Raw genomic sequence first — 15,885 nt, forward strand, 5'->3', positions numbered from 1 at the left:
CCTGGGCTTTAGCAGACATTCAACAGGCATAACAAGAAGCCCGGGCATAGCACCACACCCTTCATCCTAGCACTCAGAAGGCAGAGGCAGTTGGATCTTGAGGACAGCATAGTATAAATTATAGGACAGCCAAGACGATGAGACATTCTGTCACACAAAGTTCAGTATCAATACGCTCTGGAAGTTAACAGCACACACACTGAGCTCAAGGAGCATGTCAGCTCACCTCAAGCCACCTCTAAAAAGTGTCTCTTGCCTTTTTTCCCTTCAATTAAATAAAAAAAAAAATACGTATTCATTAACATCAGAAGAACATACACTTGATTATAAAACTGACAATACCTGTGAGATATTGCTTTATTTCCTCTCTACTGTCATAGCAATCAACTTCCCTCCTGCCTCAGGCCCTGAGCACTGAACCAACAGGCATGCCTACACTATGCCTGGCTTCTTCTTATATGCTTGCCCCTTGTCTGTCTGTCTGTCTGTTTGTTTGTTTGTTTTTCGAGACAGGGTTTCTCTGTGTAGTCCTGGCTGTCCTGGAACTCACTCTGTAGACCAGGCTGGCCTCGAACTCAGAAATCCGCCTGCCTCTGCCTCCCAAGTGCTGGGATTAAAGGCGTGCGCCACCACTGCCCGGCTGCTTGCCCCTTGTCTTATACAAGATATTCTTGTTATTTTCTAAGCAGTTGTATAGATCCCTAGTCTTTAGCAAGGCATAACTATAAGCGCGTAACTATAGATTCAAGATTTGGGAAACTGAGCCAAGAGAATCATCTACAAGATCAGCCTGGGCTAGACAGTGAGTTCCAGGACAGCTTTGGTTATAAAATAAAATCTGTATTAAATTTTTTATTACATGCTATTTATTTTGCATGCGTGTATGTTTTATTTGCACGGGCCACAGCACACATTTAAAGGACAAAAGACAACTCTGGATGGGTTCTCTCCTGCCGCTGTGCAGGTTCTGGAAAGAAAGAAGCTCAGTCATCCGGCTTGGCACCAGGTTTTCTGGGGTAATCAGTGTTGCCAATGAAAGCACACAATGGGGTTCAGATCCCCAGAGTCCATATAAAGCAAGGCAAGGAAGACAACTAACTTCCTGTAATTCCAGAACCCAGGAAGCAGGAAGGGGCTAGCTCAGTAGATTAACCAAAGTCAGCAAGCTCCAGTTTCAGTGAAAGGCCCTACCTCAACTCACAAGTAAATAAATAATATAGAAATGAGAGTGATCAAGGAAGACACTTGACATCACCGTCACACCTTTGCACACATACAAACAAGCATATACACTTGTACACATCACACACACGCACACAAAAGCAAAGAACACAGAGCTGAGAGCTGCCGCACACGTAGAGGAAGTAGAGGCAGGAAAGGAAATTACATGTTCAAAGACAGCCTGAGGCATATGAGTCTGCGTCTCAAGGTTGAAGTCTAAACAGCCGGGTCAGTGTGAAAGCACCCATTGCTCTCTTAGAGAGCCCAGGCTCAGTTCCCAGCACCCACATGGTTCACGGCTGTCTGCAACTCCAGTTCCAAGGGGGTCAATGTCCTCTTCTGACTCTGTGGGCACCAGGCAAGAACAGGGTGCACATAGGTAAATGCAGGCAAACACACACATAAAACAGTTTTTAAAAAAAATAGTTACCCATTCTTCAAAAGCATAACGCATGGCTACACAGCTGCCTGCCGTGAGCTAATAGGGTAATGCAACCACTACATTTAATAATGTTTTTGCTAGTTTACTACAACAGCACCGAAGATTGTTTTATAAGGTCTATATAGCCATGTCAAATATCCAAAGTGAAATGGTATTATAAAGTACAATAATAAAAGGCCGTTACAGATCCTGAAGCTGCTTTGCAGAAACTAATGATGACTGATTTATATCCTAACAGCATCATAAAAGAGAACAGGAAGTTCACTACACTCCTGTTAATACAGTAGCAACTTGAATAAACTTTGTTCAAATACAAAGACAAATGGTGTCTGATTTTATTTTGGAAGACAGGGTCTCCTGTAGCACAGGCCTCACTATACGCGTCAGGATGACCTGAACCCAGTTCTCCCGTCTCTACCTCCCAAGAGCTGGAATGACAAGTGTGCACCACTGGGCCTGGCTCTCCATCTTTCTTTTCTTATTAAGAAGATAAACTTCAGGAAGTTTGTTGCCAGTATCCACAAATTACTAATATTTTTTTTTCCTTTTTTGAGAAAAGGTTTCTTTCTTTGTGTAGCACTGGCCATCTTGAAAGTCACAAAGATCCACCTGCCTCTGCCTCCCAAGTGCTGAGATTAAAGGCCTGTGCTACCAACCCCGGCATTACTAATGAAATTCAGCAAGGAGCCTGGGTTGGTACACTGTGTAAGCCCAGCTTAGAAAGGGGGCTGGGGGGTGGGGCAAGAGGCTCAGTTGAGTATAAAGCGCTTGATCTGCAAGCACGAGGCTCTGCATGAGGACCCCAGCGCCCACATTAGGGGCTAGACATATCCAGTGCATAATAAGCCAGCTCCAGGGGAGGTAGACACAGTGGATTCCAGAGGCTTTATCAACAGCCAGTTTAGTCAAAAAGCAACTTCCCAGTTCAGTGGGAAATCCAGTCTCAAAGGCTAAAGTAGAGGCAGTGGAGAGAGGCTCCCGACACCAACGTCTGTCTCCACACGTGCACTCAACAGTAGAGCATGTACCAATACATGTGCACAGCCACAACCAAAGTGCAAGGCAAAACAAAACTACCTGAGAACCATAAACACTGAACATAAACAAGAGAAGCAGACCAGCATATTAAAGTGACTGCTACCAAGTCTGAGGACCTGAGTTCAAGTCCCAAACCCCACAGAGTGGAAGTAGAGAACGTAATCCTGCAGCTGCCTTCTGACCTCCACACACAGCCGGGCACGTTCGTGAGCCCACGTCCTCATGTCTTCTGAGCTTCACTTCCCTGAGAGAAGACAGCCAAGAACTTCTCCTGGCATTCCTCCCTGGTCTGTCCTGCTGACAGGCTGAGGCCCGGCTATCTCTGCTAGGTAGTGCTATCTCTGCTGATTCGTGTGTGCTAGCTCCACTGTACCCAACTGGACCACTGGTGTATCCATAGAGTGTTTGTGAGTGGACAGAGCTGCCACTGCTAACCTGTGAACTCAATCTTGGATCTCCAGACAACAGATGGAAGTTGCTCCAAAGAACCTTTGTAAACAGGTCCTCTTCCCCGTACCCTTTCTTTCCCACTACCTCGGGTGGATGGTGGGCTACAAGGAAGGTTATAAAGTTTAAGAACCACCATTAAGAATAAGGTTTGAGAAAAAGTTACAGGGCAATGGTGTCATACACCTTTAATCAAAGTACTGGGAGGCAGAGGCAGAAAGATCTGTGAGTTCCAGGAAATCCAGGACTATACATAGAAACCCTGTCTCACCCAAACAAGCATGTCTGCATGCACAAAACCCTGGCTTTAGGGGCTGGGGAAATGGCTCAGTAATAAAAACACTTGCTGCTCTCCCAGAGGATCCAAACTAGTTCCCTAGCACCCACGTGGTGCCTCAGGACTCTAAGCCACATTCTTAGTTCTTAGAAATCCTATACTCTCTTCTGGCCTCTGAAGGCGCCTGCTTTACATATCATATATACAAAATACTCCCGTGTGGAGCTGAAAGGATGTCCCAACAGTTAAGAGTATTCTTACCCTTCCAGGGGGCTCAGGCTTGGTTCCTAGCACTTACAAGTAGATCACACATATAAAACACACTCATACATATGAAGCATCTAACAAAAAAGGTCTGGGCTTGATAATCAGCACACCATAAAATCAGATGCATACAACTAACTGGATGTGGTAGCACACACCCGCCATCCCCGTACTAGCCTATAATACCAGCACTTGGGAAATGGAGAATCACAAGTTCCACGCCAGCCTTGTCTCAAAAATACACACTTAAAAGAAACATACCTATAAAAAATATATATATCTGGCTACTGGACTATGACCTTTTTCTTTTCTGCAAACACCTCTACTTGGCCTGCTTAGAGCTCTTTTTAAAAAATAATAAATAGCCGGGCGGTGGTGTTGCATGCCTTTAATCCCAGCACTTGGGAGGCAGAGGCAGGTGGATTTCTGAGTTTGAGGCCAGCCTGGTCTACAGAGTGAGTTCCAGGACAGCCAGGACTACACAGAGAAACCCTGTCTCGAAAAACCAAAAAAGAAAATAATAATAAAAAATAACTATGGAGTGCTTCAGGAATTTACACATGCGGGACCCATACTAACCTTTGATTCAGTGGAGTGTCAGCCCACACGGGCGACCTGGTGAGTGTTTAGGAGGCTCCTGCACTCAAGCCTCACCCTCAATGAGTCTGCTCTCAGATAAAAACAGCACTGTTTTAAAAGAGGCAGGCTTTTTTTTTTTTTTTTTTTTTTTTTTAAATTTAAAAATAGGATCTCACTCTATAGTTCAGGCTAGCCTAGAACTCACTATACTGTAACTCATACTGGCCTCAAACCCAAGGCAATCCTTTTGAGACTACAGGCATGAGCAATCACACCCAGCTGCCACTGAGCAAATAACTAAAATGAAATTAATTCTACATATGACCACAAGCTTATTGTACAGCAGGCTTAATAGATCTACAAAAACAGAAGTATGAATCTTAATTTAACTACATCTATTTAGAGAGAGAGAGAGAGAGAGAGAGAGAGAAAGAGAGAGAAAGAGAAAGAGAGAGAGAAAGAGAGAGAGAGAGAGAGAGAGTGAGTGTGTGTATGTGTGTACCATAGTGTGTTATGTGGAGGTCAAAGGACAACCTGCAGAGGTTGGTTCTCTCCTTCTACCATGTGGTCCCAGGACTGACTGAATTCAGATGGTCAGACTTGGTGGTTAATAGCCTTTACCTACTGAGGCATCTCTCTAACCCATAAATCCAAATTTTGAAAGCAACCACATCTCTAGAGAAGAGTGAAAGATACACCAACCACTCCAAACCTAGGCCCCTGCAGCCAAGGAATCAAGCTAACAAGGTACAGAAGACGACAGCAGGAAGAGTAGACCAGGTTACCACACAAAACTGCCGAGCCAAGCTCACTCCTTAATCACAGATACTACCCAGAGTTTACAGCTGAGATTGGGGTTGCAGAGCAGCTTATAGGCATGCGGCCCCTCCACCCCTTCACCTAGCAACAGCTGTTGTCAAGCACAACACCACTGGTGGCAGGAGGAAATCTGCCTGGCACACCTGTAACCCAGCACCTGGGAAACAAAGAACTGAAACAAGCCAGTCTCTAAAGCAAACATGTCTGTGTACCACATGTATGCCTAATGCCCATGGAGGCCAGAAGAGGGTGATGGATCTCCTGAGACTCAAGAGTTCCTGACAGGGGCTGGAGAGATGGCTCAGCAGCTAAGAGCACTGCACTGACTGCTCTTCCAGAGGTCCTGAGTTCAATTCCCAGCAACCACACGGTGGCTCATACCCATCTGTAATGGGATCTGATGCCCTCTTCTGGTGTGTCTGAAGACAGCTACAGTGCAATCACATATAATAAATAAATCTTAAAAAGAAAAAAATTGGCCTAAAAAAAAAGAGTTCCTGACAGATATGAGCTGCCATGTAGGCGCTAGGACTTGAACTGGGTCCTCTGGAAGAGCAGCTTGATTTTAGAACCCGCTCTCTCCAGCCTCAGCAGAATAAAAAAGAAAGGGGAAAAAGGCAAAGAAAGGGGGAGCCCCAACTTTGTTATCTGAAGCCGCCAGAACATGACTCTCGGCTGTTGCTCTCAAGAGATACGTGACATCAAGTGTAGTTTAGTGGCAGTGTCTGCCTAGCATACAAGGCCTAGGTTTGATCTCCAGCACATAAAAGAGGGGCTGGAGCTCCTACGTAAGAGAGATCCCCACAGCTTGTGTAGATGTGGGGACACTGAGTTCTGCGATGATGAAGTAGCACTCAGGGAGACTGTTGGTTTCTTCATTTTGATTACTACACTCTCAGGGAAACAGTTTCCTAACACTTAGAAACCTGCTGTGATGGACAGTGAACTGTGTATTTCTAAATCAGATTACGACAACTGACCACATAAGGATTGATGAATTCAGGCCCTAAAAATCAACTCCCTTCTCTCTTGGTCTTCCACATACCTCAAAGTCTGAAGGGAGACATCTCAAGTGAGAGACTAGCTCTTATCTCTAAACCCAGGCTACACACAACTGAGGATTGATCCTACTGTCCTGCCTGGGACCCAGAGATAAAATTTATAGTGCTATTTTTGAAATGTTTTGTAGACAACTTGCCAGGGCATACTAATTAAACAACTCAGGGAGAAACTGCCCTCCTCTCTCAGAAGGAACAAGAGGACCCACATCAGATTTTGGAAAATAAGTCAAGTTCCTACAAGAAATTTATTTTATGACTTTTTGTTTGTTTTCTCCATTTTTTTTTTTGGTTTTCATTTTTGTTATTTTGTTTCTGGTCAAGTTTTAAACCTTAGAACAGTGGTTCCCAACTCCAATTGTACATCAGAGTTCCTTCCAGGGTTTTAAGGTTATGAATGCTACCCGGTGTTGCGGTTCTCAGGTTGAGGCAGGAGAACACAGATGAGAGTCTAAACTATGCAGCAAGGCCAAGTGTAAGAAAGGAAGAAAAAAAGAGAGGTAGGAGAGGGAGGTCAAGCAAGCTGGGCCTGGTAGCACAGGCCTGGGACCTAAGTACTCAAGAGGCTACTGGCATGAGGTCACAAGTCCAAGGCCTGCCTGCTTGGCTATAAACTCAGTTTAAGCCAATCCCAGCTAAGGCTCAAATAATAATTTTTAAAAGGGGCTGGAGACACAACTCAGTGGTCAAGTCCCCGCCTAACTTACACTAGGCTCAGTACCCAGTGTCAAAAATAAATAGATGAGAGAGCTAGAGATAGCTCAGGAGTTAAGACTCCTGATGCTCCTTTGCCAGAGGACCCACACTGGGTCCTCAATCATCTGCCGCTCTAGGCAGTATGGGTGTCATCCCCTGGCTTCTGAGGGCACTGGACTCACTACCACACATGCACACAAATAAATCTTTAAAATTAAATAAACAAGGATTTCAGTATAGAGGCATGTGACTTTAATATCCTAGCTTGGGAGGCAGAGGCAGGTGGATCTCTTTGAGTTCAAGACCACTCTGATCTATACAGTGAGTTCCAGGTCATCCTAGGCCATGCAGAAAGACCCTGTCTCAAAAAGCCAAAATAATAAAAAGTAAAAAACAAGGAATGCCCAGGACCCTTCTAGAATCAGAAAAGGTCAGACAAGGTAGTTCACACATTTAATCCTGGCCTTTAGGAGGCTGCAGGATTTCTGTGTGTATTTGAGGCTAGCCAGGACTGAAGAGCAAGACTCCTGGGGGTTGCAGGTGAACCTGAGGGAACTGCAGCCCAAGGCCCCACATCCTCACTTGTGTAAAAGTTCTCAGGAACCTGACATGCAGCCAGAGCTGAGAACTGCCAGGAAGTACTATCAAGACACTGTCCCCAGTTGACAAAACTACTAACTAGATGGTACAAACCCAGAAACTAAGATTCAGAACCAACAAACAAGAGACCTAAAACTTGTTGTTTTAATCCGGTGCCTTGTTTCAATTTCCAAAATGGAAAAGACTCTCTGCCAAACAACAGCAGATCCACTCCATGTCTCTCTCCAGTGCTCCTTACCAACTTCAAGTCCCAAGTCTTTAATAGATGTGTAGAATCATCAACGTTCTAGGTCTGCTTCTAGCAGGTAGTACAGCCTAGGCCACAACAGCAGCCAGGACATCTCTGCTGCTGGCTCAAGCTGTAATTACAAGCCAGTTGCTTATCCCTCACCCACAGTAGTGGCCAGGCACCTCCAGGGAGCAGCATGTGCCTCGGTTACACATCACCTGACAAGTCAGATCCCACTAAGGTGGGAGAAAGGTGCTCCTCTCTATCACCTACCACCTACCAGAATGGCAGCATGTGCCAGTGAGTTACCTGCTGTCACAACATGTGCCAGTGAGTTACAAGTTACCTGCTGTCACATCACACTGTCAAGTCTTCATTTTTTACGTAAATTAAAGAGAGCTAATAACTGTACTCTACTTACTCAGAAAAATCGAAAGAATTGAGAAAAAGAGTTCAAGGCCATGCTGTTCAGGAGATCAAGTACCAAGACAGCCAGGGCTACACAGAGAAACCCTATCTTGAGAAAGCAAAAACAAGGGACTCGAGAGACGGCTCAGCAGTTAAAAGCACTGTCTACTCTTCCAGAGTTCCTGAGTTCAATTTCCAGCAACCACATGGTAGCTCACAACCATCTGTGATGGGATCCAATGCCCTCTTCTGGTGTGTCAGCAACAGCACACTCATATACATTAAATAGTTTTTTTTTTAAAAGCAGAAACAAAAAAGAATTGAGAAAAAACCTTGAAACCATTACCTTCTATAGTAGTGGCACATGGCTGCTATGGTTGGAAAAGTCTACTGTTAACAGTACAGCACCCACTGGAGGCTCTCAAGTTAAGAGTACTGCAATTCAGGTTCCAGCACTCACAGGACGCTGGGTGTCCAACACAACCTTTAACCCTAGCTGTGAGGGGACAGAAACATTCAAGTCTGATTACCCAGTAACCCAGCTTCTGATCCCAGATGACAGGAACATGGTCAGCACAGTGTTTCACACCGCCAACCTCAAAATAACTTCTTCATAGTATCTGACCTTCCCATAACCTCCCTGGCAGTGCCTTCCGCTTAGGGAGGAGGAACAAGAGCGGGGTTCCTGGACAGGGACTGTATCCGGCCTACAAATCCCTGACATGTCTTGTCTCTAAACATTTACTTTCTCTGCTCTTTCTATAGGGCACCCCCTGGTCCTACAGTTCTCTCCTCTGGACTGTATTGTCGGGACAGCTGCTTGGTAACTTGTTCCAACAGTCTCAGCCCTACCGGAAGGACGCTGTAGAGATACAGGCAGAAAAGGGCTGTTCTGTTAAGTACATGAAGCAATTAGCCAAGGCCAAGACTGTGGACAGAAAGATCAAGGAACTCCTGGTAGTCAGATCTATCTATGATAGCAAACCAGTGAAGAGCAAGCATGAGCGAGCCACAGGAAACAAACACATCAAACATATTCATGCAGTTAGAAAGCAAAGGACCACTTACAAGTTCACACAGCTTACAGATGCCAAGCGCTGCTTTTATATGGGACAAGGGAGAGGCTAAGCCAGTGATGGTGACACACACCTACAACTCCAGCACTTAGAAGGTGGACACAGGACATCAGGAACTTCAAGGCAGAATGGGATTTGGTTCTAGAGACAGGAAACTGTCTCCAGAAACCAAATACATTTGTGGGTTTTTCTTTGTATTGGCGAAACACATTTCATACTCCCATTCTTCCAAGTCAGGACTCTGAAATTCCAGAGGTCTTCACAACAATGTCCAACAGAACACAGGGCAGGAAGTGATAAGTGGGTCTCTGAAACACCCCTGACACTACCCACTGGTGGGTGCACATCTCAAAGTCACATCTGCTTCACCAGCAGCACTCTGAAAGGCAATGCTTTCTCGTGTTGCTTGGCAACAGGGTCTTGCTATGCCAGCAGGCTGCCCTGGAGCTTGCTAGTTACCCCAGGGCAGTGTCAAACTCATGGCCCTCTGCCTCAGCCAGTGAGTGCTGGGACTACTCGGCAGCTTCAGTTAGTTTTTCTTTCTTTTTAGTTTTTCTAGACTGGGTTTCTCTGTGTAACCCTAACTCTGTAGACCAGGCTGCCCTCAAACTGAGATCTGCCTGCCTGGCCTCCCAAGTTTTGGGATTAAAGGTGTGGACCACCACTGCCCAGCTTATTTTATTTTTTATGTGCATAGGTGCTTTGCTTGCGAGTTTGGTTGCATACCAGATATATGTTTATGACTGTGTAGGTAGAAGACAGTGTCAAATTCCACAGCACTGTGGAGTTGAGAACCAAACCCAAGCCTTCTGTAGGAGCAACACCTACCCACTGAGCTACTTCTACAGCCCCTGCTTCATTTATAGTTCTGTGGTTGTTTTATTAGGGTTTTTTGATATGTTTCTGAGGATCAAAACCAGGGCCCCGAGATGGTACCTGTCTTTAATTCCAGCTGGTCAAGGTGCTTGCCACCAAGCCTGACCACCTATCCCAAATAACGCATGTAGGAAAAAAAAGTTAAAAGTCAGTCAGGAATGTGGTAAAATGCCTTAATCACACCAGTTCTCTTGCTTAATCTTTTAAATGTATCGTGATCCCATGTGTGCAGGATGTGTACAGGTGGAAGGTCGTGAGGTCAGGCTTTTCCTCCTCTCAGAGGGTGTACAGGGTGGAGCCAGTGCTCTAACTGCTCAGGCGTCGCCCTCCCTCTCTTCTGTTGTTTGCTAAGTCACAAGTTTTAGCCTGCTGCTCACCAAACAATAAACAAAGCATTTATTGCAGCTGACTCATGCAAGAATGTATTTTAGTGACTTAAGGAGGGCCCTAAAAAAAAAAAAAAAATCACTTGAGAATTCTTGGAGAACCAAAGCTTAACATTACCTCTACAAGCAAAGTTAAGTCATCAATTACTCTGAGAAACACGCAGACCTCTCTCCAACAACAGCCAAGATTTACAATAAAACTACACATGTGCAAAACTCCAGAATTAGCTTATATAGGTCCAGACTTGGCCCTAAATTACACAAATACCTGCTTAGACAGTAAAGCACTGGTATAGCACAGTGACAACTGGTCTCTCCCCAAGTTCCACAGGCAATTTCTGCAAGTCCTCAGGTATACCTACCTGGTAATGGAGTTTGTCGTACCCTGCAGATAAACTCTCAAAGTCAGTAAGCCTTATAATTTTGGTGTTGTCTTTTTTTAATGCTCTTAGTTTAATTTGAGAGGGCTGACGGGATGCTAAGGACGCAACCCAGGACCTTGCATATTCTAGGCAAGGGCTCTCTACCACTGACCTACACTGTCCAGCTTTCTGAATCTTAGACTGTTAGCTCCAAAGTTCCCCATCTGTTACACACGCTCACTCTCAAAAAAACACACTGCTGAGTCCATATAAAGTTACTTGCACATACATCTGCACTAATTACATTCAGTGATGTTTGGCACTGGAAAACCAAGTGGTGTGCTCTTCCCTGGGGAAAGCCCCCTCTCCCACTCCCAACTTTATGAAGCTGCCTGCAGTTCTCTGTGGAGGCTGAGGTTTCCTAGGCTCCTCCCCCACGTTCACTGATATGGATATACATATCCCCATAGACATGTTTGTGGACATGTATATACACTCGCATACATACGTACATACATGTGAAGAGAAGACCTGAATTCGAAGGAGATGAGGGTAAGGTTACATAGGAAGCTTTGGAGGGAAGGAGAAACACTGTAATTAAACTACAATCTGAAACTTGGTGGTGTCTGAGATTATGGAAGCACTGAGAGGCTGAGACAAGTGATCTCTGGGTTCCAGGCCAGCCTTGTCTACAGAGTGAGTTCCTGGACAGCCAAAGATACAAAGAGAAACACTGTCTCAGATAACCAAAAGATTTAAAAAAAAAAAATTACAATCTCAAAACTACACAAAAACCCTGCACTGCTATTACTGCCAACACGGTAAAAAGTGTAAGAAGGAACAGATTTGTCCACAGCTCTGAAACAAGATGGAGAATGCTGGACTCGGGATTCTGCCATCTCCTAACCTGCAGCCTAGTTTATTCTCAGAAGGAACAACTCCTAGCTAGACAGGATGAACGGTTAGAGTAACGATACCACACATAAAAGCCCAGCCCTGTACTTTGTGTATAATCAATAAGAGGCAGCTATTATAGCAATACTAAGAAGACTGACTACACACATCTCACACACAGAGCGAAAGCCAAACCCCTATAACCGACCACACACAGACAGACATAAGATCTAGGCAAACAGTTGTCTACCACTCTAAGCTTAGCTCACTTACTTAATAGTGTACATTACCTCTTTTACACATAAGGCAAACTCAAGGACTGGGCCTAAAATAATTGAACACAGGGACTGCATGCTTTACCATCACGCCGAGCAACGCCACCCCAAGACGAGTCCTCTTAAAGAGGAGCAGACCTGGTGCCAGGTTTAAATCTCAAAATCCTCGGGCCTCGCCCTCTCTTATTTAAACTTGAATGCTACCCAATGCTAATCCAACACGAGAAGATACAACAAAGTCAATAGCTTTAGAGCTTGGACTGATGAGTCACACAAACTAGGTCTTGAGGGCTGCTGTGAGGTGCCTGTCACCTGGATGACCTTAACCCTTCCAAATCTCAGATTCCTCATCTGCAAAATGGGGCTAAGAATAGCGCCTACTTCAACCAGCTGTTTTGAATATGAATGCAAGGGCCCAAATTAACCTCGCAGCGCAGATCAGCTTAACCCTATATACTGGATGTCAGTGCGAGCGCAAGGTGGGTCGTTTGCTCCCCCTCCCCAAGTGAACCAGCAGACCCGCCGGCTCTTACCGCTCTTGGGTTTAGACTCGCCGGCCGGCCCCGCCGAGGCGGAGCGGGGCGGCTGTTGCCCTTTGCTGCTGCCCGAGGAGGCGGAGGAGCTGTTGGAGCCGCTGTTCTTGTCCATATCGGAGGCGGTGGCGGCGGTGCTGGGGGAGCTCTGCGGCATCAAAGGGGGCCTCGGCGGCGACGGCGGTCGGAGCGGAGCGGGCGCGGCGGGGACCCAGGCTCATGGCGTTCAGGGCCGGCGGGGGTCGGCGGCGGCAGCGGTTCTCGGCCTTCATGGCGACATTTTTCCTTGTTTCCTTTCTCAGCTTCTCAAAATGGAAGGAGAAGCGGCAGGTGGGGCTGTGGGGCCCAGAGGCGGCGGTGACCGAAGAGGAGGAGGAGGAGGCCGGGGCTCGGAGGTCCGGGCCGGGCCTGGCGGGGCGGAGGCTGCGGGGGAAGGGGAGGCGCGGGAGGGTCGCGAGCCCCGCCGGCCGGCCGGACACGCTCTCCCGCCGCGGGGCAGGAGAGAGGGCTGGTTGTCTCGGTGCCGGGGACCGGGGTCTCCGACACAGCGACCGACACTCGCCTCTGGGCCGAGGCCGAGCTGCTCCGGGAATGGCGACGAGTCGCCAAACAGCATCTCCAAGAACCCGGATGGACTATTTATATAGTTGGCAAGTGGGCGTGATGCATTCTGGGAAGTGTAGTTTTTAACCTACATCCGGGTCCTAGGGGAGGGACCGCTGTAAGACTTGTTCCTGCCAATGATTTTTCTCTTTTCCCTATTCCTGGTTTTTTTTTTTTTTTCCCTTTCCTTCCCGCCTCCATCCCGGGTTCCTTCTTTTCTGAGACAATGTTTCATTATCTAGTCCTAACTGGACCAGAACTCGTTGTGTGGAACAGTCTGACTTCCAATTCACAGATCTTAAGATCTCTGCCTCTTCAGTGCTGGGATTTTTTTTTTTTTTTTAAGATGTGTGGGTGTCTGGCCTCCTAGGATACCAAGCAAACACATGGTACACAGACATAGTACATATAGACAAAACATCCACACACAAAAATTTTTAGAAAACTTGGAGTATAATGGCCTGCCTAAAATTCCAGTGCACATGAGATAGAGATAAGGAAATTCCTGGAGCAAACTGGCTAGACAGACTAGCTGTAACGGTGAGTCTACCTAGAGACCCTGATTCAGGGAAGAATAAATGTGGAGAGTCGTGGAGGAAAACACCCAACGTCAGCCTCAGAACTCCACATACACGTGTACATACGCATGAAATGTATGCATGCCACATTCATATGTAAAAATAAGAATGAAGCAACATTCGAAGCAACAAAGATCGAAACAACATAATACAGTTAAGTAAGGAGATGCTAGTCAGGCAGAGGTTTCAATAGAAGAGCATGGGCCCTTGGGAGGATAAAGGAGGACTTCTTAGAAATGCTCCCATGTGACACAGAACGAATAGAATTTTTTATATGGGGTTAGGGATCAAATCCAAGGCTCCATGCTCACAATCTAGTTTTCTACCTCTGAGCTATTGCCTCAGCTGATGAATGGAATTTTAGCAATTGTGAATGTAGGCGAGCTAGCGTGACCCATGCCTGTAGTCCTAATACCCAAGAAACAGAGATAGGAGCCGGATGCTGATGGCACACATCCTTAATCCAAGATCTCTGAGTTCAAGGCCAGCCAGGGCTACACAGAAAACTCCTGACTCAAAAAAAAAAAAAAAAAAAAAAAGAAAAGAAAAAAAGAAAAAACCAGAGACATGAAATGTAGAGTGTAAGGCTAGCCTGTGCTACATGGTGAGACCTAAGAGAGAAAAAGAGTAAAAGCAGACTGTGTAGCTTAGTGGGAGGGTCCTTGCATGGGCAAAGTTCTGATTTGCTCCCCAGTATCATAGGGGGAAAACAAGGATGTGTGGGTCAGAGGTTGGAGAGATGCCTCAGTGGTTAAGAGTGGTTTAGACTGCTCTTCCAGAGGAACAGAATTCCATTCCCAAGTCAGACAGCTCACAACCACCTGGAACTCCAGCTCCAGAGGCTCCAACGCCCTCTTAGTCTGCAGAGACACCTGTACTCATATGCAGAGACCTAGACAGGTACAAACATGTACACATAATTTATAAATAGTAAAAACACATCTTGAAGCAGAGGCGGGTAGATCTAAGTTTCAGGTCAGCTGGGAATACAGAGTGGGACCCTGTCTTTAAGAAAATAGGAATCATCCCAGCCCTTGGGAGGCAGAGGCAGGCGGATTTCTGAGTTCGAGGCCAGCCTGGTCTACAGAGTGAGTTCCAGGACAGCCAGGGCTACACAGAGAAACCCTGTCTGTAAAAAAACAAAACAAAACAACAACAACAAAAAAAAATCAGGAATCAGACTCTTCTTTGGCTCCTTATCATATGGTATATGAGGAGGTATTGTTTGGTGTGGAAGGAATCGCAGTTTAAAGTGACATGGAGATCCCTACAAGTATAATTTGAGGGTCACGGGGAGGCTGGAGAGATGGTTCAGTGGTTAGGAGCACTGACTGCTCTCCCAGAGGTCTTGAGTTCAATTCCCAGCAACCACATGGTGGCTCACAACCATCTGTAATGGGATCCAATGTCCTGTGTCTGAAGAGAGCAACAATGTACTCACACACATAAAATAAATAAATCTTTCAAAAAAAAAATCAGAAGCCTCCTTTGGCTCATCTAATTAACACTCCCAGGTAAAATTACACACCTCATCCTAATATGGGGTTTCCCCCTGTACCTCTATAAACTGCTATTTTCCTATGTGTCGCCTCTGTCTCCTCTCTACCCAGAGGCAATCCTTTGTCCTCTAGCACAAATGACCCTCCCCCTCTTCCCCCCCTCTTTCTCTCTCCTCTCCCTCATTCCCTTCCCCTCCTCTGTTTTCCTCTATCTCCTGTCTTTGTCCCTTATCCCTGCCCTCTGTCCCTCTGGGGCAAATAAATCTCCTTTCTACCGAGAACTCGGTCTTGAGGGTCCTGAGTGCTACTTTTCTTTCATCACAGGCCCCCAAGGAGTTTGGTTTTGGTTTTGTTTGTTTTTGACAGGATCTCATTTTTTAGTCCTGGCTGACCTGGAACTCTCTATAGAACCAGTTTGGCCTCAGATTTACAAAGATCCACCTGCTTGTGTCTCCTGAATGCTGGAATGAATGGTGTATCTACCACCATAACCAATAAAAGGGCTTTTAAATTTGCTGCCTTCACTTGTTTTCTCTCTCTCTCTCTCTCTCTCTCTCTCTCTCTCTCTCTCTCTCTCTCTGTGTGTGTGTGTGTGTGTGTGTGTGTGTCCGCCTACCTGTGTAAGTATAGGGAGATGTGCCATGGTTCACATGTACAGTAAGAGGAGTCAATTCTCTCCTACCAGGATGAAATTCGGGTTGGCAGGAAGCACCTTTATACTCTGG

At 46.0% G+C, this 15,885-nt stretch overlaps 1 protein-coding gene across 2 annotated transcripts in view; it reads right to left on the minus strand.

Annotated features, from left to right (window-relative positions):
- The window catches only part of Rnf10 (ring finger protein 10), a 32,746-nt gene extending 20,109 nt beyond the window's left edge, over positions 1–12,637 (minus strand). For both annotated transcript variants that reach the window (XM_076922515.1, XM_076922516.1), the window contains exon 1: positions 12,481–12,637. In XM_076922515.1, coding sequence (XP_076778630.1) covers positions 12,481–12,637 — 157 coding nt within the window. The remainder of the gene's footprint in view (positions 1–12,480) is intronic.
- Between the last annotated feature and the right edge of the window lie 3,248 nt (positions 12,638–15,885).

Source organism: Arvicanthis niloticus, chromosome 24 (assembly GCF_011762505.2).
Source record: "Arvicanthis niloticus isolate mArvNil1 chromosome 24, mArvNil1.pat.X, whole genome shotgun sequence".
Lineage (NCBI taxonomy): Eukaryota > Metazoa > Chordata > Mammalia > Rodentia > Muridae > Arvicanthis > Arvicanthis niloticus.